The sequence below is a fragment of the Salvia hispanica genome, chromosome 3 (assembly GCF_029641045.1).
Source record: "Salvia hispanica isolate PSC_SH4W2 chromosome 3, Shi_PSC_v1, whole genome shotgun sequence".
Classification (NCBI taxonomy): domain Eukaryota; kingdom Viridiplantae; phylum Streptophyta; class Magnoliopsida; order Lamiales; family Lamiaceae; genus Salvia; species Salvia hispanica.
In genome coordinates, this window is record NC_142694.1 from 45221965 (window position 1) to 45242696 (window position 20732).

The 20732-nt window shown below is 37.2% G+C and overlaps 4 protein-coding genes across 6 annotated transcripts; 1 reads left to right on the plus strand and 3 right to left on the minus strand.

Moving 5' to 3' along the window:
* Nucleotides 1-118: 118 nt before the first annotated feature.
* On the plus strand, nt 119-3164 carry LOC125215104 (Tetratricopeptide repeat (TPR)-like superfamily protein). Its single transcript, XM_048116416.2, has 4 exons — nt 119-208; nt 468-2265; nt 2416-2697; nt 2860-3164. The coding sequence occupies exon 2, from the start codon at nt 761-763 to the stop codon at nt 2189-2191; it is 1431 nt and encodes a 476-aa protein (XP_047972373.1). The 5' UTR covers nt 119-208; nt 468-760; the 3' UTR covers nt 2192-2265; nt 2416-2697; nt 2860-3164.
* A 60-nt stretch (nt 3165-3224) lies between these two features.
* Nucleotides 3225-8941, minus strand: LOC125210156 (plasma membrane ATPase 4-like). The gene is made up of 16 exons (XM_089068611.1): nt 8664-8941; nt 7277-7396; nt 6954-7190; nt 6114-6875; nt 5910-6032; nt 5740-5844; nt 5505-5649; nt 5273-5437; nt 4955-5193; nt 4836-4868; nt 4667-4748; nt 4435-4595; nt 4169-4342; nt 3893-4075; nt 3627-3808; nt 3225-3537 (listed from the first exon to the last, which is right to left on the minus strand). The coding sequence occupies exons 1-16, from the start codon at nt 8718-8720 to the stop codon at nt 3441-3443; spliced, it is 2865 nt and encodes a 954-aa protein (XP_088924737.1). The 5' UTR covers nt 8721-8941; the 3' UTR covers nt 3225-3440.
* Nucleotides 8942-12105: 3164 nt separating this feature from the next.
* LOC125215109 (COP9 signalosome complex subunit 5a-like) lies at nt 12106-15334 on the minus strand. Its single transcript, XM_048116422.2, has 6 exons — nt 14706-15334; nt 13950-14231; nt 13704-13851; nt 13472-13554; nt 12583-12660; nt 12106-12492 (listed from the first exon to the last, which is right to left on the minus strand). Exons 1-6 carry the CDS (start codon nt 15096-15098, stop codon nt 12403-12405), a joined length of 1074 nt encoding a protein of 357 aa, XP_047972379.1. The 5' UTR covers nt 15099-15334; the 3' UTR covers nt 12106-12402.
* A 356-nt stretch (nt 15335-15690) lies between these two features.
* LOC125215105 (protein KAKU4-like) lies at nt 15691-20686 on the minus strand. 3 transcript variants are annotated; one of them, XM_048116418.2, is made up of 10 exons: nt 20421-20681; nt 18793-18854; nt 18180-18295; nt 17628-17722; nt 17397-17518; nt 16841-17087; nt 16597-16673; nt 16380-16449; nt 16190-16250; nt 15691-16081 (listed from the first exon to the last, which is right to left on the minus strand). In XM_048116418.2, the coding sequence occupies exons 1-10, from the start codon at nt 20656-20658 to the stop codon at nt 15841-15843; spliced, it is 1329 nt and encodes a 442-aa protein (XP_047972375.1). In that variant the 5' UTR covers nt 20659-20681; the 3' UTR covers nt 15691-15840. The 3 variants fall into 3 exon arrangements, with proteins under 3 accessions (XP_047972375.1, XP_047972374.1, XP_047972376.1); XM_048116417.2 differs by having other exon boundaries at nt 18793-18857; XM_048116419.2 differs by having other exon boundaries at nt 15945-16081; nt 16327-16449; nt 18793-18857; nt 20421-20686.
* Nucleotides 20687-20732: the final 46 nt, after the last annotated feature.

A 20732-nucleotide genomic window follows, 5' to 3' on the forward strand; every position in this document is an offset into this window, starting at 1 on the left:
ACATTATTATAGAAATGAGAAATAACAATCAACCATAGTAATGTTTTGAAGTAAGGGCCCATTATAAACCGAGGCCCATGACGAACATAAGTAAATTTTAAAATTGTAGCCCATTATTCTCAGTTGTATATTCTTCTTCTTCCTCCTATTTCTCTCTGGATTTCGGCGTTTACAGCGTGTTTGTGAGTTTCGCTCTTAAACGATTCGGGTACTCCATCAATTACTCTCTGCTTATTTCGTGCATTTAGGATTTTGGCGGATTTGTATTTTTGAAAACCTGAAAATTTTCCATCTTTGTTGTTTTTTGTGTGATTTTTGGTTGGAATTCTGAATGCAAATGAGCTTGAATATTAGAAAGTAGACTCTCATCACAAAGTGGATTTCACATAATAATTAGCAAACTGAAATATAGAAAAATCATTTGATGTTGTATATTAGCAGATAATGAATTGTTTGTATGTTGACAGATTGAAGAAAGTGTTGAATGAAAGAAATGGATAAATTGCTGTTCTGAGAAGAGAGATGTTGTGCTTCTATGCATCTCAAAGGCAATTATGAATGAGAGATAGCTAATAAAGTGAATGGTGGGTAATTTAATACTCTGGTTCAATAGCTAGTAATTCAGAGTAGAGACTGATGCTAGGTGACTCTTGCTGCTGATCTTAACTGAGACGTGGTTCACTTAGATTCTTACGATTCTAAGTTATATTAGTTCCGTTTAATTGTCAGCTCTGGCAATGCTCTGGTTAGATAAGTCTGAATGTTGAATTTGCAATCACATCCTGAACTTTTGCTCCATCTTCTTCAGCGTTTTAATGGATATGCTAGTAAGTGCTCGAAACAGGTCGAACAAGTTCATTCCTTGTTAATTACCCATGGTTACCTTCTCATCAGAGATCTATGGGTTAATACTCTCCTATATAATACTCTCATCAGAACATATCTAAACCTTTCTAGACCCCACACTAGCCTCAGCCTCTTCAGGGAGATGCTTCACAATCAGGCTGCTCCTAATAGCTACACTTTTCCTTCTGTTCTTAAGGCCATTGCTTCTTCTCTCTCAAAGTCATATGGTACATCACAAATAGGTTACTCTTTACATGCACAATGTGTTGAAAGAGGCCTGCTAGGTGACCCTTTTGTCCGTACATCATTTCTTTCTCTTTATTCACAATTTGGTGATATAAGGAGTGCACATAAGGTCTTTGATGAGATACCTCAACCATGCATTGTTTCAAATAATGCGATGCTTGATGCATTTGGAAAAAGTGGCAACATGGATTTGGCTATTTCGATGTTCTTTAGCATGCCAAAGAGAGATGTTTATTCATGGACAAGTATCATCAATGGCTATGCACAAAGTGGGTGCTTTATGGAGGCAATTAAGTTTTTTACGGAAATGATGAGAGATGAGGATGTAATTTGTGGCTTTTTAAGGCCGAGTGAGGCCACTTTTGTAAGTGTCCTCTCTTCATGTGCGAATTCGGATGATGGGTCAATGTTATATCAAGGAAAGCAGATTCATGGATACATGGTTAGGATTGAGAAGGAGTTGAGTGTTTTTAGTGGAACAGCATTGATATCGTTCTATGGGAAAATGGGCTGCCTAAGTTATGCTTTTCAAGTGTTCAATGGCATGTCCGTGAAAAAGGTATGTGCATGGAATGCTATGCTATGTTCATTGGCTTCAAATGGCAGGGAAAGTCAGGCTCTAGAGATGTTTGAGAAGATGAAGAGCTCGGGGTTGTGTCCTAATGAAGTTACATTTGTGTGTGTCCTATCAGCTTGTGCTCGGGCTAAACTTGTGGACTTAGGCATGGAATTGTTTCAGGCAATATCTCGTGATTTCGCCCTTAAACCAACAATGGAACATTATGGATGTGTGGTTGATCTATTGGGCAGAGCTGGCCTTCTAAAAGAGGCATATGAGTTTGTGAGAAGCATGCCTTTTGAGGCTGATGCCTCTGTATTGGGTGCTCTTTTGGGTGCATGTAGGGTTCATGGGGATGTTGATTTGGGAAATGAAATCGGCCGACGGTTGCTTGAATTGCAACCCGAACATTGTGGACGGTATGTTCTGCTGTCCAGCATTTATGCTGGGGCAGAGATATGGGACCATGCTGCTGCCTTGAGGAAAGCAATGGTGCATGCTGGAATTCATAAGATTCCAGCAATTAGTATGGCTGATTAAAAGTTAAATCTGGTTGTGGTTTTTGATGCTTCTCTATGCACAATTTTGTTTTAGGATGAACAGATAACCTTGAGGTACTTACTTTTTGCTTTGGAATTTTTTATTATCTAAACTTGCTGTGTTGGTAATGAATTGCATATTCATAGAGACATCTATAGTCTCTAGATGTGTATGTAATGAGTGAAATTAAAGCTGCTAGAATGAACTCATTTTCCTTAAATCAGGTTGTCCTTCAAGCTAAAGATGCGCATGGGATATTCACTTTTTGGTGTTTTCTTGAGATTTTACACTCAAAATCAATTTTCATGATTTGGAACAATGCTTTCAAACTCCTCAAGATAAGGAGAGAGTGAGAGAGATGTCAGCTTGTGAAAATGTTGTTGCTGGCAAGCTGAGGCTGAAGGGCAAAGCTTTGAATGCGAGGAACGCAGGCATCAGAAAGAAAAGGAAGCACAGAAACAGAAATATCCTATCATATCATGCTGGTGGGAATGTTCAATCGACAGGTTTGCCACAATCTTCTTGACCTTCCCTTATTACATCTTATAAGACGCCTTTTAGATGTTTATTTTGGATTAGATAGTTCAACTTGTTAGGTTTTGGTTTGGTTCTTTCTTTTAATGATTTCTCTAAATGTTAATCCTGGAAGCAACTCGTTTGTGGTGCAGATGAAAACAACGCGTTGGTATCAGATATAAAACGTATTGTGATGGAAATGGAGACGAGGACGCTACATGGAACAGCTGCAAAAAATCTAGCTGGAGAGACTTGCTGCTATGAGGTCTCACCGTGATCGTATTGAGGAATAGCTAACCCGAGTGAGCACTATGACCAAAGCGGGGCCTGGCTAACCACCATTATTCCTCTTCACTCGTGGAAAACTCGAGTTCTTTGTTTTTACTTAGCTCTGTTGTTTCTACAGAAGTCTCACCCAACTTCTGCATTCTATATTTAGAACTTCGATTTTTTTCTTTGACGAAATAAGAAAGTGGAATTATATGGTATATAATACTACTATATATATGAATTCTAGTAAGGAAAAAACAATATAGCATTTCATGTGCTTTCATTATTCATGATAAAACAGCACAACCTCAACAAATCCTATTATGATTAAATGGGGTTGCTGCTTCAAGCTTGATCAAGTACGATTATAACAAAAACTAGTTTAACTATCTAAAAAGCTGATTTCTCAGAACAACAACAACATGCATCTCTTCATCTCTTTTCATTGCATATTTTGGTTAGATCAGACAGTGTAATGCTGCTGGATCGTATCGATGTCCAGTCCCTTCAGCTTCACCACTGATTCGACGTGCCCCTTGAGCGTGTGCAGCTCTCTCAGCCTACAACACAAAGCTCGTACAATCTTAGCAATACCGCTTCACTTATAATCTGTACTAAATTTTGAGGTTTAGGATGGAATATTTAGTACCTTGCAACCTCTGCCCGTCGTTTAGCCTGCTCAGCAATCTCGGAGAGCTCCCTGTAGCTGTTCTTCTCATTGAAGAGATTCCCGGTTTCTGGTGGCTGAAGGCCGTGCAAAGTCCTCTGCGCAGCTGCCCATTGAGCCTCTCTCTCTTCTTTCCCGTAGTTGGACTTGGTGGTGAATGCAGTCTACATCCGAATAAAGAGAATTGTGCATTAGCTCCACGAGATGTAAATGAAACAAGCTTCTCGTGAAGTATGTGGAAATCGTACCTTGTTCTCCAAAAGATTATCCCACGCCTTCCCACTAAGCACGTAGCGAATGCAGAACTTGAGGATGTCGAGGGGGAAGTAAGTGACGATGCTATAAAGCCAGATGACGCCCGCCCAACCCCAACCACACCCTTTGATCTTCGCAAAGGTCCAGTTCGCGTAGACAGCTATCAAGGTCGCAACCTATTATCGAAAATAATCAAATATGTTTATATCAGTCTATATCTCAACTATGATGATGAGGATGAATGCAGCACTCTCAGATCAAGATCTTACCAGTTGAGCTATCAGGAAAGCGCCAAGAAGGAACATCCCGGGGCGCTCAGCAAATGACCAGCTACGAGACCTTGTGACGAAGATGAGCGCTTGGCTCACAATGCTCACTTGCAGGTACAACACAGCCATTATTTCCTCAGGACTATCTCTTATTGACCTCACACCAAACTTGTCCTGCGTATACAGAGAGTCGATAAATGACTAAAACGCGCCTAGAGTTATAGACCAAAGCTTTTTTACGGCATCAAAGAAAATCCCGTGCTCACAGATAGGAAGTTGGTGTCCTTCACAAGCCAGAAGAAGAGTACAGTCCCTAATGCCAAGTACCCTCCCAAGACGACCCCGGTGGCGAATATCTCCTTGAGTTTCCAGCTGTCTGGGACCGGAGATGGCTTCACCCGGTCCTTTGAGATAGTCATGATGGTTCCTGGTAAACGTATGCAACACGTTAATACATGTATAATTTTTTAAATAGCGATTTGGATGCAGTTAACTAACCATCGTTTAGTATGGCGATGATCAAAACCATGAATGGGGCGAAGTCGAATTTCCATATCAACGCTATAAGCATGAATCCAAACTATATTGTTTTGCATAGTCAAAAAACAAGAGTTAGGAGAATGCTAGTGTTGAGACATTGCATTTTTGGCGTTATTCGAATACTTACCACAATACGTATTGTAATTGAGACGGCGTATATCTGAAAATGACATTGGAAACATAGTTAGTTCAGAGAGTTAAGCATAGGCTAAATATGCATAGAGTGATGAAATGAGCATAACTCACAGTGTAATTCTTCATTCTTTGGAAAATCGCTCTGCTAGTAAGCACTGCGCTTATGATGACGCTCAGCCCCGGCTCAGTCAAGACGATGTCTGATGCACCACGAGCAGCATCTGTTGCATCAGCAACAGCAATGCCGATATCTGCCTTCTTCAGAGCTGGGGCGTCGTTCACACCATCCCCCGTCATACCACATATGTGCTTCCTCTCTTGCAATCTCTTCACGATTTCGTATTTGTGCTCTGCAGTTAAACATAACACCATTTTCATTTCATAGTACTGATTAGCACGAAACAGCATCGAATGAAAATGTAAACTCACCGGGAAAAACTCCAGCAAAGCCATCAGCCTTCTCGATCAGCTCGTCCACAGGAAGTGCTGCTATAGATTCGTCTTTGTCCTGGCCAAGCAAGGATGAAGACGGGTACATGTTAGTCCCCATTCCAAGCCGGCGTCCTGTTTCCTTGGCAATGGCAAGCTGATCACCTGAATAACGAGGAACGAGTGAGTAGCTCGAAACATATGTACAAAAACAAACATATGATTCATTTACCAGTGATCATCTTCACATTCACACCAAGGTTCAAGGCTCTCTTGATTGTTTCTGCACTATCGTGCCTAGGTGGATCGAACAAAGGCAAAAGGCCAACGAGCTGCCACGGCCCTCCAAGACTCTCCTTCGACTTCTCAGGAACTTCCTGCAGACGACGATAAAAAGGCAACACGAACGTAAACTAATGAACATATCAGAAAAGGGCAGTGCAACTTCGGAGATATGTTAAAAAAACCTGTCTAGCAACTCCTAACGAACGAAGGCCACGTTCAGCGAACTTATCAATAACAGCATGAACTTTCTTCCTCACATCTTCCTTGCTATGACAAAGTTCCAATATCTACAGAGAAGGGAGGATTTGTGAGAAAGAGTCACGACGAAAAGAAAATCACAAGGCTGGCATACCTGCTCGGGTGCACCTTTGCTCGCGCGATGCCAATTTCCGTTGGAATCTATGTAAGTCAATGCAGTCCTCTTATCCACAGGGTTGAAAGGCAGAAAATGCACCTCTCTTATACCAGCTCTCGCCTGTCGAATCGAGACAGAAACGATGATATATCTAAGGCAAATTGAACTAAAATTAATATTTTGTTCAAGTACAACATGTACCTCCTTCGGATCAGCAAGCATCCCTACAATGGCAGCATCTATGGCATCCTGGTTTTCAGTTCTCGAAGCCCGAGCTGCGAGCAGCATCACCTGCTCTTTGTCCAACCCCTTCACGAAAACTTCGATGAGGCTCTTGTCAACAGTCAGCTTGTTCAAAGTGAGTGTTCCAGTCTTGTCACTGCATAGAACATCCATCCCAGCCATTTCCTCTATGGCGGTCATTCGTTTTGTTATGGCGCCTTGTTGAGAGAGGCGGTGGGACCCGATAGCCATAGTGACAGACAACACCGTTGGCATGGCGATGGGGATCCCTCCAATCAGGAGGACCAGCAGGTTGTCAATCCCGTCCCTGTACTTGCGGTGCTGGATCGGGTACATGACAATGACCTCGATGATTATCCCAATGAAGATGGAGCAGATGCAGAAGTTCCCGATGGCGGTCAGAACCTTCTGGAAGTGTCCAACTTGGTTGGTGCTGTCCACCAGATGAGCAGCCTTTCCAAAGAAGGTGTGGACGCCCGTTGCAATGACAACAGCCTCGATCTCTCCCTGCTTGCACGTTGACCCGGAGAATACCTCATCCGAGGGGCTCTTGGTCACCGGGAGGGACTCCCCTGTCAATGCAGATTGGTCGACTTTCAAAGGGTCGCCCTCCAAGAGACGAGCATCAGCAGGGATAATATCTCCCAGCTTTATGCTTATTATATCACCCGGGACAAGGATTGCTGCATCCTGCTCACTCCATCGACCGTCTCTCAACACCTAAATCATACACAAGTTATAAACCATTCTTGCAATCGAAATCTTGAGATCATAAGCAGAGTATTTTAACCAAGTTACCTTTGTTTTTGGCGCGAGACCAGCCATGAGAGCTGCAGCAGCATTGCCAGCGTTGTTTTCTTCGATGAAACTGATGGTGGAGTTGATGAACAGCAATGCAACGATGCCAACGAAGTCCTGCCAGTCGGGAGGCCTTCCATCCCCGTTGGCAAGGACTATAGCCATCAGGGCAGCGGCCTCCATAACCCACGACAACGGATTCCACATGAAGCCTAAAAACTTGAGGAGCTTGCTCTCCTACATACAAAACATCCAACAATCACCACTCATTTCTTTTCAAACATAACTTTCACACATGAAGAAACAAGGCAATGTGGTCTAACCTTTTTCTCTTCCAACTTGTTTGGACCAAATATTTTCAGCCTGTTCTCTCCTTCCTCCGAAGTTAGACCTTCTCGCGTACATTTTAGCTGCTCGAATACCTCGTCTACAGGAATCCTTTCCTGTAAATTGGGCATTCAAAATGTTGTTAAATATACCATCTTAAGCCATCGCAGATAACACGTAGAATGAACACTCGTGCATATGAGTAGAATGAACACTCGTGCATATGAGACAACTCACTATTATAAATCATATACTATAATCAAACATATACAAAATTAGTACACATAATTCCTCTTCAAACCTTTGATATTATTGAGTTTTGGTTAATTAATGCATAATATTTAGCAGATTATCATACTAATTGATCATTAACCATCCAATTAAAGTGTTAGTTAACAATTCATGCATATCTCATTTTAATATCACTCAAAAAAACTATTATATGGTTGTTTTATTTCTTTCCTTTTTGTCTTAAACCTCAACTGCCTTTAAAAAGACAAGAAAACTGAGTGAATGCAATATGCATGTGACTAACATAAATGATACCTATAAAAACTACTGCACAGCTAACTTTATTCATGCTTATAATCTAAACTAGACCAATAAAGCTTTCATAAAGAAGAAATTATCAACAAAGTAAAGAATCACATTAAAAAGTATAATAAAAAAACTGTAAAATCAGGTGTTAAGTGTTCAATATAAAACTGATGCACACAACATACTGACAAAGTTAATATTTACCAAAATCAAAGTACTTAACAGTAATTTTGTTGCGATAATGAAAGAAACAACTATATCTCAGTGAAATGATTTACTACAATTTATTTGTTCAGAGTAAAACAAAACGAAAAATTCCACGTGCACCAACTAGAATTTTGGTTTGATTCCCAACAATATAATTAAATGCTTGTAACAGCCTTACATACAGAGATCATGGAATCCAACATATTAAATAAAAAACACAGAAAATCAGTAAATTAAATCAATTACTAGTTTTCAAACATATTTATTGCTTGCTCCAGTAAATGAAACATGCAAAAAATAACATTAAAAAAGTGTTTAAAATTCCTGGCAGAAATGAAAGGATGGCGTGGAGCTAGAAAAGACAAGAAAATGACAAGAAATGTCCAAGCAAAAACACAGAAACACACACACCCCAATGTGTGCGAAGTTTTGCTAAGAAAACTCACTACCAAACATTCGCTTCTAAAATTCTCCTTTGTACTAAGATTTTAAGCAACATTTTAAGAAAATACTAAAATAAAAAACATGCCAAAAAATGAATAAAAAAGAGTGGCAAAAGCATGCATCTTCAATTAGTGTATATAACAACACACACATGCATGATACATGTATATGATGTATGTGTAGATAGTTACAAACCAAATCAACAGCTTCATTCTTGATCTCTTCAAGACTGATGCCTTTGGTGGTGGCCATGTTGGAAGAGAAAAGGCAGCCTTGTAAACTCAGAAACTAATCAACTTCAAGAAGAAGAGAAAAGCTAGTGAAAGACCATCTTATTATTTCTTTTTCTTGTTTGATGAGAGAGAGGGAGAGGGTGATTAATGATTTGGAAATAGAGCCACAGGAAAATTGAAGTGGGGTGGAATCAAATTAAAATGGATGTCTTGCACACTCATTTATGGAGCTAAATTTGGTTGTGTGTGTGTGTGTGAATTGTGTTTGTGTGAGAGAGAAAAATTTGTGTCATTGTGTGTATATGTGGTAGGTCTAGAAGGCCACGTGTGACCTAATGTATGCACTTTAGTGCCAATGAATGTTTAAATCAAATTTCTATTATCCTTTCTGTTGGTGTTTATTTGGATCTATATGTAAAGTCTTCACTAGCTTCCTTATTTTAGTTCAATTTATCTACTTCATTTCAATGGTAAGTTTTCGCTCTATTTTCTTTTTCTTGATGGAAAGGGGAATTAATTTCGTAGTATTAATTAACATGTCATTAAAAAGTAGGGTTCATCTGAAAATATTTGCCAAATTTTGAGTCGATCGTCAACAAATTCTTTAATCTCTAGCTTATTACAAGCATTGTTGATCTTAATTTGGTACCGTACATGATATAACATAAATTATTTATTGTAATAAAATATAAAAAGTATTATCATGAAAAACATCATTGTGTATGTAAATAATCGTTATAAGTTATAACAATAATATGATAATTCCCACGAGAAATCCATCCTCATGACCTTATTATCCACCTAATTAATCAATATACATGAACTATATTTATTTTCAATTCCTTAAATTGATATGATATTTATTTGATTTGATCCCTATTCATTATCGTCATCACTGCACAAAAGATTCCACGCGAGGATAAGGTTAGCATTGATAATTTTAGAAAGCAAGACGTATTTGGATAAGTATTTCTTGAAAAATTTGGCAAGGAGTACTTTTAAAGACTTTTTCTTGATAAAAAAACCTCTAATAAACATAAATTCATATGTATAGAGAAAATAAAAGAAAAGAAAAAAGGGCTGCTATATTGTTTATTTTTGCATATAAAATAGTACTACTAAGTTGCTTTTTTTGCTTCTTCATTAATGGTACCTATTAATTATGATCTCTACAATATTTCTTTGAGAAAATCATGCTTTTCTCGACTCTTCCCTGCCACCCACCCCACTATTTGATGGATTATAATTTACCAGTAAATACTAAAAAAGATTTTCAAATTTTATTTGTATATTATTATTGTTGTGATAGAGGACATAATCTTTTTCATGTGAGGAGGCATGGGCTTGAGCTTTTGGCATCCTAATGCACTTTTTTCATCAACTTTCACATGCACCTTACCATCTTCATATATGCATATCTAAATCATGTGAAGTTATTGCCTTTTTACTTCTTCATTGGAATAAATAAATAAATAAACACATAAACCCTTTTCGTTTCCAATCCTCTAACATTTGAGTCTTAAATTATCATAGTTTACTCATATGGAAATTAGTTATAAATAGTAGAAGACAAAGTACCAAATTTAAGTTTCCTGTGATAAGGTAAAGTTTACAATTATGCCAATTGTATAGCTCATAAATTTATCTTTAACCCCTAAATGAAATCAGATTTAATACTATTTCACACCTCAATTAATCGAGAATATATATTTCAAACACACCCATACTCGAGGGTTACATGAAATCACTGAATATTTGGAATTTTGAAAGTAATCAAGAAAGATAATTAAGCAATTAAATCAGCTCCACTCCAATTGGAATATGAATAGTTTGACTGCAATTCCCTGTAGATTCTAAATTGAATTGAACTGTGTGCTATAGTAATTTTCTTTAAAAGAATATTGAGTTTTGAAAAGAATAAAATAAAGAGGCATTTGATTGAATAATTAAAGAAAGAAGGTCCAATTATTCCTAACGTTTAAGTAGAAATAAAAAGGACACATTAGTGACCTTTTGAGAAAATGGAACTTATGTTTACCAAATATGATCTTTATCCAATAAGAAATTGAAATACTTATTTGATTTTTGTTTTCCTGAAGACAATATTAATAAAGTTCATCCAAGATCATTAGTGATTTTGTTCAAGTGTATTAATGTATTCTAAGAGAATGTATTTTATTTAATTGGTTTTGATTAGTGGGTGTCTTCTTCCAAATTACCTAAAACTCAAACTTTATAAAATGGAATTATAAATGTACCACTATTCAAGGGACACATTATTATTATTGTTGTTATCATTTCTTACAAGACGTGTTTGATTCTTAGACGATATAAGGTACATATAACAATTGCAGAAAACCACAAGAGTAGGCTTTAATTATTTTGCTTTTTGTGAAGGCTAAAATAGTTATATAAGAAATTAAATGGACGATATAGAGAATCCTGACCAAAAAGCATCGGCCCAAAACAACCGAACTTATTGGAGCTGTCTCAGGGAATCGTGTTCTTCTAATCTTACTTAACTTTTATGTCAATCATCTCAATATTCCACCATACCCAATTTATAATAAAAAGCTTTAAAAGTTAAATATTGTATCCGTATCCTCTACCTGGCTAACTTTACGAACTTTGAAAATCGACTTAAAACTCATAAATTTTTAGATTGATGTCAATTTTCAAATGTCGGGTCACTCTTCAAATCTAGATCTACAAGACATATTTTTATCTTATAGGCCTATATTATTCCACGTTGAATTCAAGAATTAGGGCGTCGAAACGAAATCATTTCATGTACTAGTATAATATAGACCAAGCCATATCCATCGAAATATTTCCATATGGGCCGCGGGTTTGGAAAACTTATACTTTCAAAAGTTTGTGATTTTTAAAACCCCTTTCAAAATTCGTGAAAAATACTAGAATTCGCCCAAAGTATATTTATAGGTTTTAAGATAATCTCCCCTTGTATATAAAAGTACTAGTAGGTATTGTTGGATTATAATCAAATTGAATTAGGCTGCATGAGGAATATATGCCACGGATCATATTCTTTGTAGCTAGTACGAATAAATGGGGCATTATTAGATAAAATGTAATGCCACAGCCACTCAACATGCATTCCACTATACATTAGTACTTTATTCACTAGCTTGACATGACCCATCTCTAATTCTCAAGCCATCAACATTTCTACCTAAGTAATATCCTCATCAATAATGCAGACTCGTGTAGGCTTATTATTTTACATCCCATCTCAAATGTCACATTTAATTTGATTCCCTACCCCTCACAAGAACATAGAAACACAAAAACTTGTCTACTAGTCTGGGGTTATTAACTGGAAAATACTACTACTAAAAAAAGTCTCAGCAAGTTCATGGCCTCAAGATCAACAAAATTCAGTATAAGACGTAAAGAGACGATAGACTTTCAACTGAGCAGATGTGAACAGCTAAGAACAATGTTGATAGAGCCATTTACAAGCGAGAATAGACAAGTCTACTACCAATTCAAGAAAAAAACATAGATGTTCAACATTCTCTAATTTTACTTCGACTCCCCAGCAGCACCAACAAATTCAAAAGTTTCTGAAGCCACCTTCATGAGCTCCAATTGTGTTGAACTCAGAGGTTTGCTATGCCAGATAGTGAGAGGAAGGGCCATCAAGTCATAAATTAGAGAGGTTTTACTGATGCATGGGCTCAGGTTTCAGCCATTGCTTCAGGACCATTTGGGTCAGTTTGAGATTGACTGGGTTGGCCAACAGAGTTGAATAGGATATCCTTGATGACCTAACAAAGGGAAATAAATTGAGTATTGATCAGTTCAAAGCCAAACTTCTTTGCAATTGAATTATGATAATAGAGAAGATTGCAATTTACCTGTGACATTAAACCATGAACCTGCTCCACAGTTATCTTTGCACTATCACGAGTAATCTTGTTAAGTTGAGATTCTTGCTGAAAAATAGCAAATCCACAATCAGCAATAAATGGAAGTAGATGAAAAGGAGTTTGGTTGCAGTAAAACATTTTTCTCTTTGTGCTTCCTATATATGATCAAGTAAATGTGCATGCATTTATCAACGCAATTAAAAAGTAAATACATGTATCTTCTGAAGAAATTAATCTTGGAAAGATTACAGAATTGGATCAGTGTTAATGAACAAGCAAGAGCTGCAATTTTTGGAAGTGCTAAAGAGCTCCATGGCAAATGGATCAGAAAGGAAATGGAAAAATGACTCAAATAATTACATTAAGATATCACATGATAATGGTAAAAACTTGGCCCTTGATCAATGGATGCATCTTCGGTTTAGTTGGCAGCTAACTCATAATGCCATACCAGTTCGCAATTCTTAGTTATGAAATACACAAAGTAACACGTTTGCTGAAAGAGTGAAAGTGTATCATGTGAATACTACGATTGGAAGTGTGTTTTAATAAGCGAAAAGAAAAATACTTAAAACATATATTCAGATACTGGGATTATGCCTTTTTAAAACTATATATTCAGATAATGGGAAACTGTTGATGTGTTACAAAAGAAAAAGTAAAAATTGGATCTCTCATTCTTGTGTTTGAGAACTTCAAAGACACGGAATGACAAACAGATGAAAATCAATAACTTCATGGAGTTTGTGAAAGATAATAACTTCTGGTGCATATGCATAAGCTAATAGGGCAAGAAAACACAAACTCAAAGTCTCAAACTGAGACCACGTAATTCTAGGAGAAAAGGTAAAATGTTGGGTGGGAATTAGTGACCGACCTCTTTCTTCCTTTGAGGTGCTATTACCAAAGACCCAAAGCCTGAATGAGCGATTTGAGTTTCAGCTTGCTCAATTTTCTCAGCTGCATAAATCACAATCTTACCTTAGTACTATAACACCAAGAATAACATCTACTATCTGGACCGCATGCTGGCCAGAAACTCAGCTTTTTTATGCCATTAACATAATGGAGCCAAGAAATAATAACATTATCATGGCAGTAGTAATTACCTAAATCTGATATCTGACCAGCAACAAAGTCTGCATTACCAAGCCAAGGTGAAGAAGAAAGGGTGTTCACCCAATACTTGTTCCACAACAGATCCAATAGATGAGAATCAAGCGATGACTTGAAATACGTGATGTCTAACGAGTAATACTGCACAATTAAGAAAATTAACAAAATTCAGAAAATTATGCATATTATGTATATACAAATAGTCATATTAAATGCTTAAATATCATGGGGGTGATCACCTGCTTACAGTGCACACCAAAGTCTTCAATTTTGTTCAGAGGGATGGTCTGATACTCAGAGACTTGCTCATCTGCAGGTTTGTAACCTTCAGGGTATGTTCTAAAAGCACCAATCTCCACTTTCCCAGCAGAAACTGTCCTTGTTGGATCAATAACAACTGCTAGGAACGGCTCCTGGTATTGCTGGTTTAGCATTTGTGTGGAAACATCTATACCAGAAAGCCAGCAGCCATAACCAGGATGGGAGTGGTACCACCCAACTACATTCTCTAATCGACCCGCCTTCATCCATAAATTCAAAGTTGATTACATAATACAATAGAATCAAAGCACTGACAATAATTAGTTTGAGCAATAAATTTAAATGTCTAAATATCCGTAAATGTGCTATGCACGCTTAGCTTTTGGGCGAAACAACCCTCCCCCTAGAGAAAACAGCAAATGTCTACATATTTCACACTTAAAAACCTAATTTCTGTTATGATCATATCCAAAATCCTCCAAAAACAAAATCAGATACAAGATTCAGGAAAATACTGCTGCACTCGCAATGATTGAATGATTGAACAATTGAACTTTCAGATAGTCAGAAAAACAAAAAGAGCCTATAAAAGAAACTTGTGCAACAATGCCATAAAAATGGTGCCGATTATCAACAAAACTCCTGCAAATTGTACTCTCACACATATATTCTATAACATCCTCTCCAAATACAGAATAGATTCAATCATAAGTGAGAGAAAAGTTTGAAATTACCCGTTGGTTGGTTTGCGAATAATCAACCATGTACTCATAGGCATCGGCCTGCGCATTAACCCTAGTTTCGGTGCCCTCAACGGGGAGGGCAAAGGCGTCCATCACGATTATAGTGTCGCCGTCGGTTTTCCCCTGCATGAGTCCCATGACCTCGATGGTGCCGCCGGAGCGAGCGTGCACCACCATCTTGAGCAGCGCGAGGGCGGATACCTTGACGCGCTTGAAGTAGTTAGGGTCATTCGCCCAGGGCTTCTCCTGCTGGCACTTGGCCTGCGCCGCGTCGTCGTAGAAGAAAATGGCGTCGGAGGAATCGGAGGAGGCGGTGGTTGCGACAATGTTGTTCTCCAATTCCCAGGTTTGGCGAGCAATGGTGGCGGATGGAAGGGGATCCATTGTTGTGAGTAGAGAGAGAAAATCGGAACAGAGCTAAAACCCTCCGGCGGTGGAAGAAAGGGGTTTATTTTCGTGGGGAAAAAGACAAACGGAGATCAAAAACTCAAAATTCACTTTGAATGAAATCAGGGGATTTAGTTATTCCAAATAACCACAAAATTAATTATCATTATCAGGTTAGGGTAATTTACTTTATTTAAGGGAAAATTTTGGAAACAATATAAAACCTACATAATTATTTTATTACTATCAAATTTGAAATATCAAGATTGATACGATAAGTAAATCAAATTTTTATGAATTAAAACAATGGAGCAATTTCTTTTTTTTTCGAGCCAGAAAGATAGGTATATATAATGTAGGTATTCCATTTCCTTCAAATCGAAATGGATTAGTCCATATCATCTTAGGAAAAATACCAAGATGATCAAATAAAATAGAAAAAAGAAAGAGAATAAGAGGTGAGAAATAAAATAGAAAAATTGACACTAATTATCATGGGTGAATTTTTCATGGACAAAACAACATAGAAGAAAGAAGGAGAATAAAAGACGAGAATTAAAATAGAAAAATTGAGAGTAATTCTCATGGATGAAGGAATATGCTAATATGAAATATGATGATGTAATTATTAATATTTAGCTGAATAGAAGAGAAACTAAGTGTTAAGTGCTGACATATCACAGCATATACAATCCTTCTATTCGGCAAAATACTCTCAACAAAACAACCCTTCTCCGCCTTACCTCTTACCCCGCTTCCTTCTATAGTGTTTACTTGCATTCCTTCCTTGTTGCTTCCTACCAAATGAACTAGTCTGACAACCACTCGTCCGACTGCTGTCTTCACTCATGCTTGGGACTTCCACGTGAGATTCGCTCAAAAACACATAATTACCTTCCATAAGGTTGATATTCACATCTGGACTACATGGCATGTGGTTTTCCATTTGATCCTTGTGCTCAGTTACACCTCTTGACAAACTGCAAAACGGAATCAAGGTTTGTTTGGAGCAGATATCACATACTCCATGTGCTAACTTGGTTTGGGTACAAGAATGAGAGAAATGGAAGACTAATACATCAATTTACCTGACTTGAGATGATAACAAACCATGTCCACTCTCTCCTCCGACAAATTTCAACAGCAGATCTGCAAAAAAAAAGATTCTGGGACATTTAATTTGCATACAAATCTCTTTCTATCATGTACAAAAAAAAACACTGACATGCAAATCGATGGTCATTACTGAAGGAGAACAGATGAGGACAGCCCAATTACCAGAATTTGGCTCATCACCATGGTTGGGACTCGGCAAGGGAATGAGCTTAGACGCAGAACATTCTGGAACCTTGGGAGACGATTAACGTAAACACAGATGTTTCAGAGTGCCATCAAAATGCCCCATGGCAAGGTGTATTGTTCCGCAAACTCAACAGATGTATCAACAACTTACTACAACCTCCTTAAAGGGGAAAACGAGCAATATCCCAAGTACCTTGTTAACAGAAACAAAAGCATGTGGATTGGATGACAGTGCTTCACTAGCCTTACTGCATTGCCTTGACTTTAGATCTAACAGAGCCAAAAAATCATATAATTCAGTACGTTGTTCATATATATATACACGTATAGGCGTACTCCACTACCTAAAAATATTACCGACTAATAATTTCTTTTTGTGTAAGATGCATTAAGTTAAGTTCATGGCTACCTGATATTTATGTTATGGAACAACCAACCTGCTATACAGCTGATTCCTGCATCTACCAAGTCATCTTGACTATGTATCCTTAAAGACTGTGGCTCAGTCAATCCCTCTTCCACTGCAAATGCTTCAGCAGATCCTATTTTGATTTGTGCAGCTGCAGAGTGCGATGGATCAGGTTTAGTTGATGGACTGCAGACATTATCTTCTTCTGCCCTTGAGCGCACTCTCTGTAGTTCTTCCTGAATATTCCATGATCCAGAGGCAAAAAGCTTCCGGTTCTACACATCCCAGATGGACAACAACAGAATGATGGTGAACAAAAATGAGAGCTAAACACAACAAAAAATTCGGCTTGCAAAAAAACAAAAGAATGACAAGATGCAAAATAATCTTGAAACTTGAAAGATTGTAAAACTCAAAGAGGAAGCAAAGAAAAATAATCTCATCTGAGTACACAACAGGCAACTATTACTGACCAAATAAAAAAGAAAAAAAAACCATTGATGCAAAATGGACAAACACAATTATTCTCCATTAATCTTATCAACAAGAAAGAAACAATAAGAGGAAGGAGAAGAATCACCAACATGTTCAATCATTGTTGAATTAAGGTTGGAGGACCCCTGTGCCAATTCTGTCACTGAACCCAGCACCGCTTTTTTCTCTTGAAACCATTTCTTAGCTTGCTGAACAGCTCTATCCAAAAGATCTGCATTATATTTTCCATAAATATAAGAGTTGTATCAATGAATGCCAAAACCACATAGGAAGAGTTTTTATACTTTTTGAGAAAGCAATATCGTGATTGAGCTTGTTACCTGGAGAGCCAACAGTAGAACTTTTGTCCCCTGCTTCGATTGACGAGTCTATAACCCGTGAATTAAGAACCTCTATCAACATATCACGCTCTTCACTAATAAAATTGAAAATGAAAGGGTAAGCTTTTTATACGATAGCAACAGATGTGAGAGAAAGACCAACATTATCAGTGTATAAGTAATCCATCCACAGGTAACATTTTTCCCATGAACGCAAACTGCAAAGAGTAGCAACAGTCAGAAGGTCCATATACTGCATTCAAGATTCTTGTATATATTTGTCAAATTCAGACTGTATAACAGAATTGAGACCATTTACATGTAAACGCATTAGCACAAAAACATGATAAAAGCAAAAATAAAAGTTCTGAGGAGTGATGCACATTAGTATATGATTGGAGCTTTCCCTGAATTGGAAATTTCACATTGTATCTTATTAAATTTACTGAAAACAGTCAACTGGCGAATTTCAAGCAATTTTACGTTTTCTTTTTTTCTGTTGGGAGCAAAATTGAGCAATTAAGCAACCACAATTTCAGATGATAATAATACCTTGAAAAGGTATGCATCATTATAAGCTGTTCAATGATCTTCTTGGTTTCACTCATCCACAATTTCAATTGAGGCTCTTGTCCGTGTTGCATCATCTCTGAAGAAGTCTCAATTTTCTAATATAACATGAACAAACCGTCAGAACATTTGAATTCCAACAACGCATCCATTAGAATCAATTACTACGATATTCTTGTTTTATAAAAAAAGCAATAAGGCAAAATAGGTGAATGTTGCCATGTTCCCTTCCCACCATACATGCACAATGCACTAAGTATTACATTACATGTACAAGTGCTTCACAACTTTCACCTCATTTCATACTAGTAGACAAAATTTCCTGTCATTAGGGTAATAATCAATTCAGGTCAAAACATGGATTACTGATCAGATGCAAAAGTGTACATGAACTCTTTAAAATCACTCCTATAATTTTCTTTTTCTTGGGAAAGGATTTGTCCGGGACCTAGATCCTTCTACTTTTTATGAGAATAAACTGATCAATTAATTCACAAAGAAAAGACTCTCATCCCCTAACAAGAACTAGTGCGTCCTAGGCTGACTCAACATCAGTAAGGTCTGATAAATGTGCATAAAAATAACAATAAATTACCTCGATTAATGTATTTTCTTGATTACATGGGAGCTTAGGAAAATTATCATTGACTGTATCATCTTCTGTCCACATAAAAAGAAAAATGAAGTAGGTGAATACAGAATAGCAAACAAAAGAAAAGAAATCTAAAGAAAAGAAATTTTACGTCACTAAAATAATGAGCAAAAGAGAATAGTATTGTGACGGAATGGAACGAAAATGAGATGCATACATGTCAGTCAAAATGAAGGCAGGTAAAACAATGTTCATGAATTGAATATGCATGAACTAATGAAGAATAGTAACATCTAATGATTAAAGACATGAATACATGATCATGCATATCGACTGAATTGATGCCTTATATTTTCTTTAGGTAATATGTTTAGGGTTATAATAAATGGATGGACAGGACTTTAGTTTCCAGACTCCTAGTGTTTTGTTATTTAGGATGACTCGGTAAAGCTCTGGTTAGTTGAGTTGACAGGTTTTTCTAATTGGGCATGAATATCAGAAGGTTATCTTCATTATCAATGTTGGGTGCTTGGGCTGGCTTCGAGATGAATTTTAGCAAATTGATGTGTAGGCTTTACCTGAGTATTAAGTACTACTTCATTTTCTTCCAGTTTGTCCAGATCAATTTATTTCCAATTGTTTTTATAAATTTCTATCTTGATTTGGCCCTTGAGACTATCACATTACATTAGAAAAACCTTTTTGCAAAATTTTAAGTTCTAAAACGTAGGTCAATTATCAACAATGATCTTACTTATTTGAAGAATCAGAGATCTACAACTCGGATTTTCTAACTTCTAGGAGGAAATAAAAATTGATTCTAACTTTGTTTTGCTCCAGGAAAATACCCTTTGTTTCAGCATTTATCAACAAAACTATACATCAACTTTCTTTGGAGCTCAGACATAGTATAATTTTAAAACATTATCCTTTAAGCCTGCTAATGCACCATACACACATGATCTACAATCACCTGTCTCTCCCTTGAAGTAGGCATATGTAATAATTTTACGATGGATTATTAAAACCTCTTGTACCGATCATTCAAAATCATTTTGAACAATAACTGTCTTTCTTCTATAAATATGACTATCCTAGAGAAGTATAATTCGCTAAACGACACATTCATTTAACATGTTTATTATTTTATGGTTTCTTTCTGTAGCTTCTTCATTGTAGCCTAATGTTACCAAGTCTATTCTCTCAAAGAGAAATATAAGAGAGAAAATAAAAGGAATAAATAGAAGAAGACATCAAAGAGGAGTCACATAACTGAAGTAGATTTATAATTTGATCTTCTTTTTCACATAAGTTCCACCATTTCCAGCACTAATCTCCTACCTAACATCTCATTTTTGCTATTTCGCTTTTGCAATTCTACGTGTGGATGTCATCTCCTTTAGTCTAAGAAAGTACTATTTCGATCAAATCAAACAAGGTAAGTTCAAATTATGACAAGGAATACAATATCATGCAATTTTTACTCGACATTCTACACCGATTGCCGCTTCTTCCAATCCTACAGCTTCGGCATGAGCAATTACATAAATGCACAACTATACGAAACAATGGCGCCAATAGGAACATAAAAACAACAATGACGTGAAAAGTGAACGTAGATGAAGGAGCACCTGAAGCGAAATCCTCATCTTCGGAAGAGGAAGAGCTGGACTCGGAGAAGATGGCGGAAATGATTTTCCCCGCGCCAGAAGCGATGGCGCGGGCGGAGGGAACAACTATACCGGAAAACCAGCTAGGGCTCTTCGGCAGCAGACTCGGCGGAGTACGATCGTAGGGAGTGGCGGCGATCCGCTGCTTCCGGCGGTTGCTCACAACCTTGCCGCCGGCGCCAGATCGAGTGTTTACCATTATTTAATGTTTTTATCAATCAATGCATATTTTAATCTTCTGTTTATATAATTACGGTAAAATAATCAATTTTA

Excerpts from the sequence above, each read along its gene's own strand:
- LOC125215104 (XM_048116416.2), top strand. The coding sequence starts at position 761 with ATGTTGAATTTGCAATCACATCCTGAACTTTTGCTCCATCTTCTTCAG.
- LOC125210156 (XM_089068611.1), bottom strand. The coding sequence starts at position 8,720 with ATGGCCACCACCAAAGGCATCAGTCTTGAAGAGATCAAGAATGAAGCT. Across the intron at positions 5,845-5,909 it reads GCAAAGGTGCACCCGAGCAG|ATATTGGAACTTTGTCATAG; the intron begins GTATGCCAGCCT and ends CCTTCTCTGTAG. Across the intron at positions 4,343-4,434 it reads AGGACACCAACTTCCTATCT|GACAAGTTTGGTGTGAGGTC; the intron begins GTGAGCACGGGA and ends CTGTATACGCAG.
- LOC125215109 (XM_048116422.2), bottom strand. The coding sequence starts at position 15,098 with ATGGATCCCCTTCCATCCGCCACCATTGCTCGCCAAACCTGGGAATTG. Across the intron at positions 13,852-13,949 it reads TTGGTGTGCACTGTAAGCAG|TATTACTCGTTAGACATCAC; the intron begins GTGATCACCCCC and ends TTAATTGTGCAG. Across the intron at positions 12,661-13,471 it reads CACCTCAAAGGAAGAAAGAG|CAAGAATCTCAACTTAACAA; the intron begins GTCGGTCACTAA and ends GCTATTTTTCAG.
- LOC125215105 (XM_048116417.2), bottom strand. The coding sequence starts at position 20,658 with ATGGTAAACACTCGATCTGGCGCCGGCGGCAAGGTTGTGAGCAACCGC. Across the intron at positions 17,519-17,627 it reads TTCTACTGTTGGCTCTCCAG|ATCTTTTGGATAGAGCTGTT; the intron begins GTAACAAGCTCA and ends AATATAATGCAG. Across the intron at positions 17,088-17,396 it reads ATTCAACAATGATTGAACAT|AACCGGAAGCTTTTTGCCTC; the intron begins GTTGGTGATTCT and ends TGGGATGTGTAG.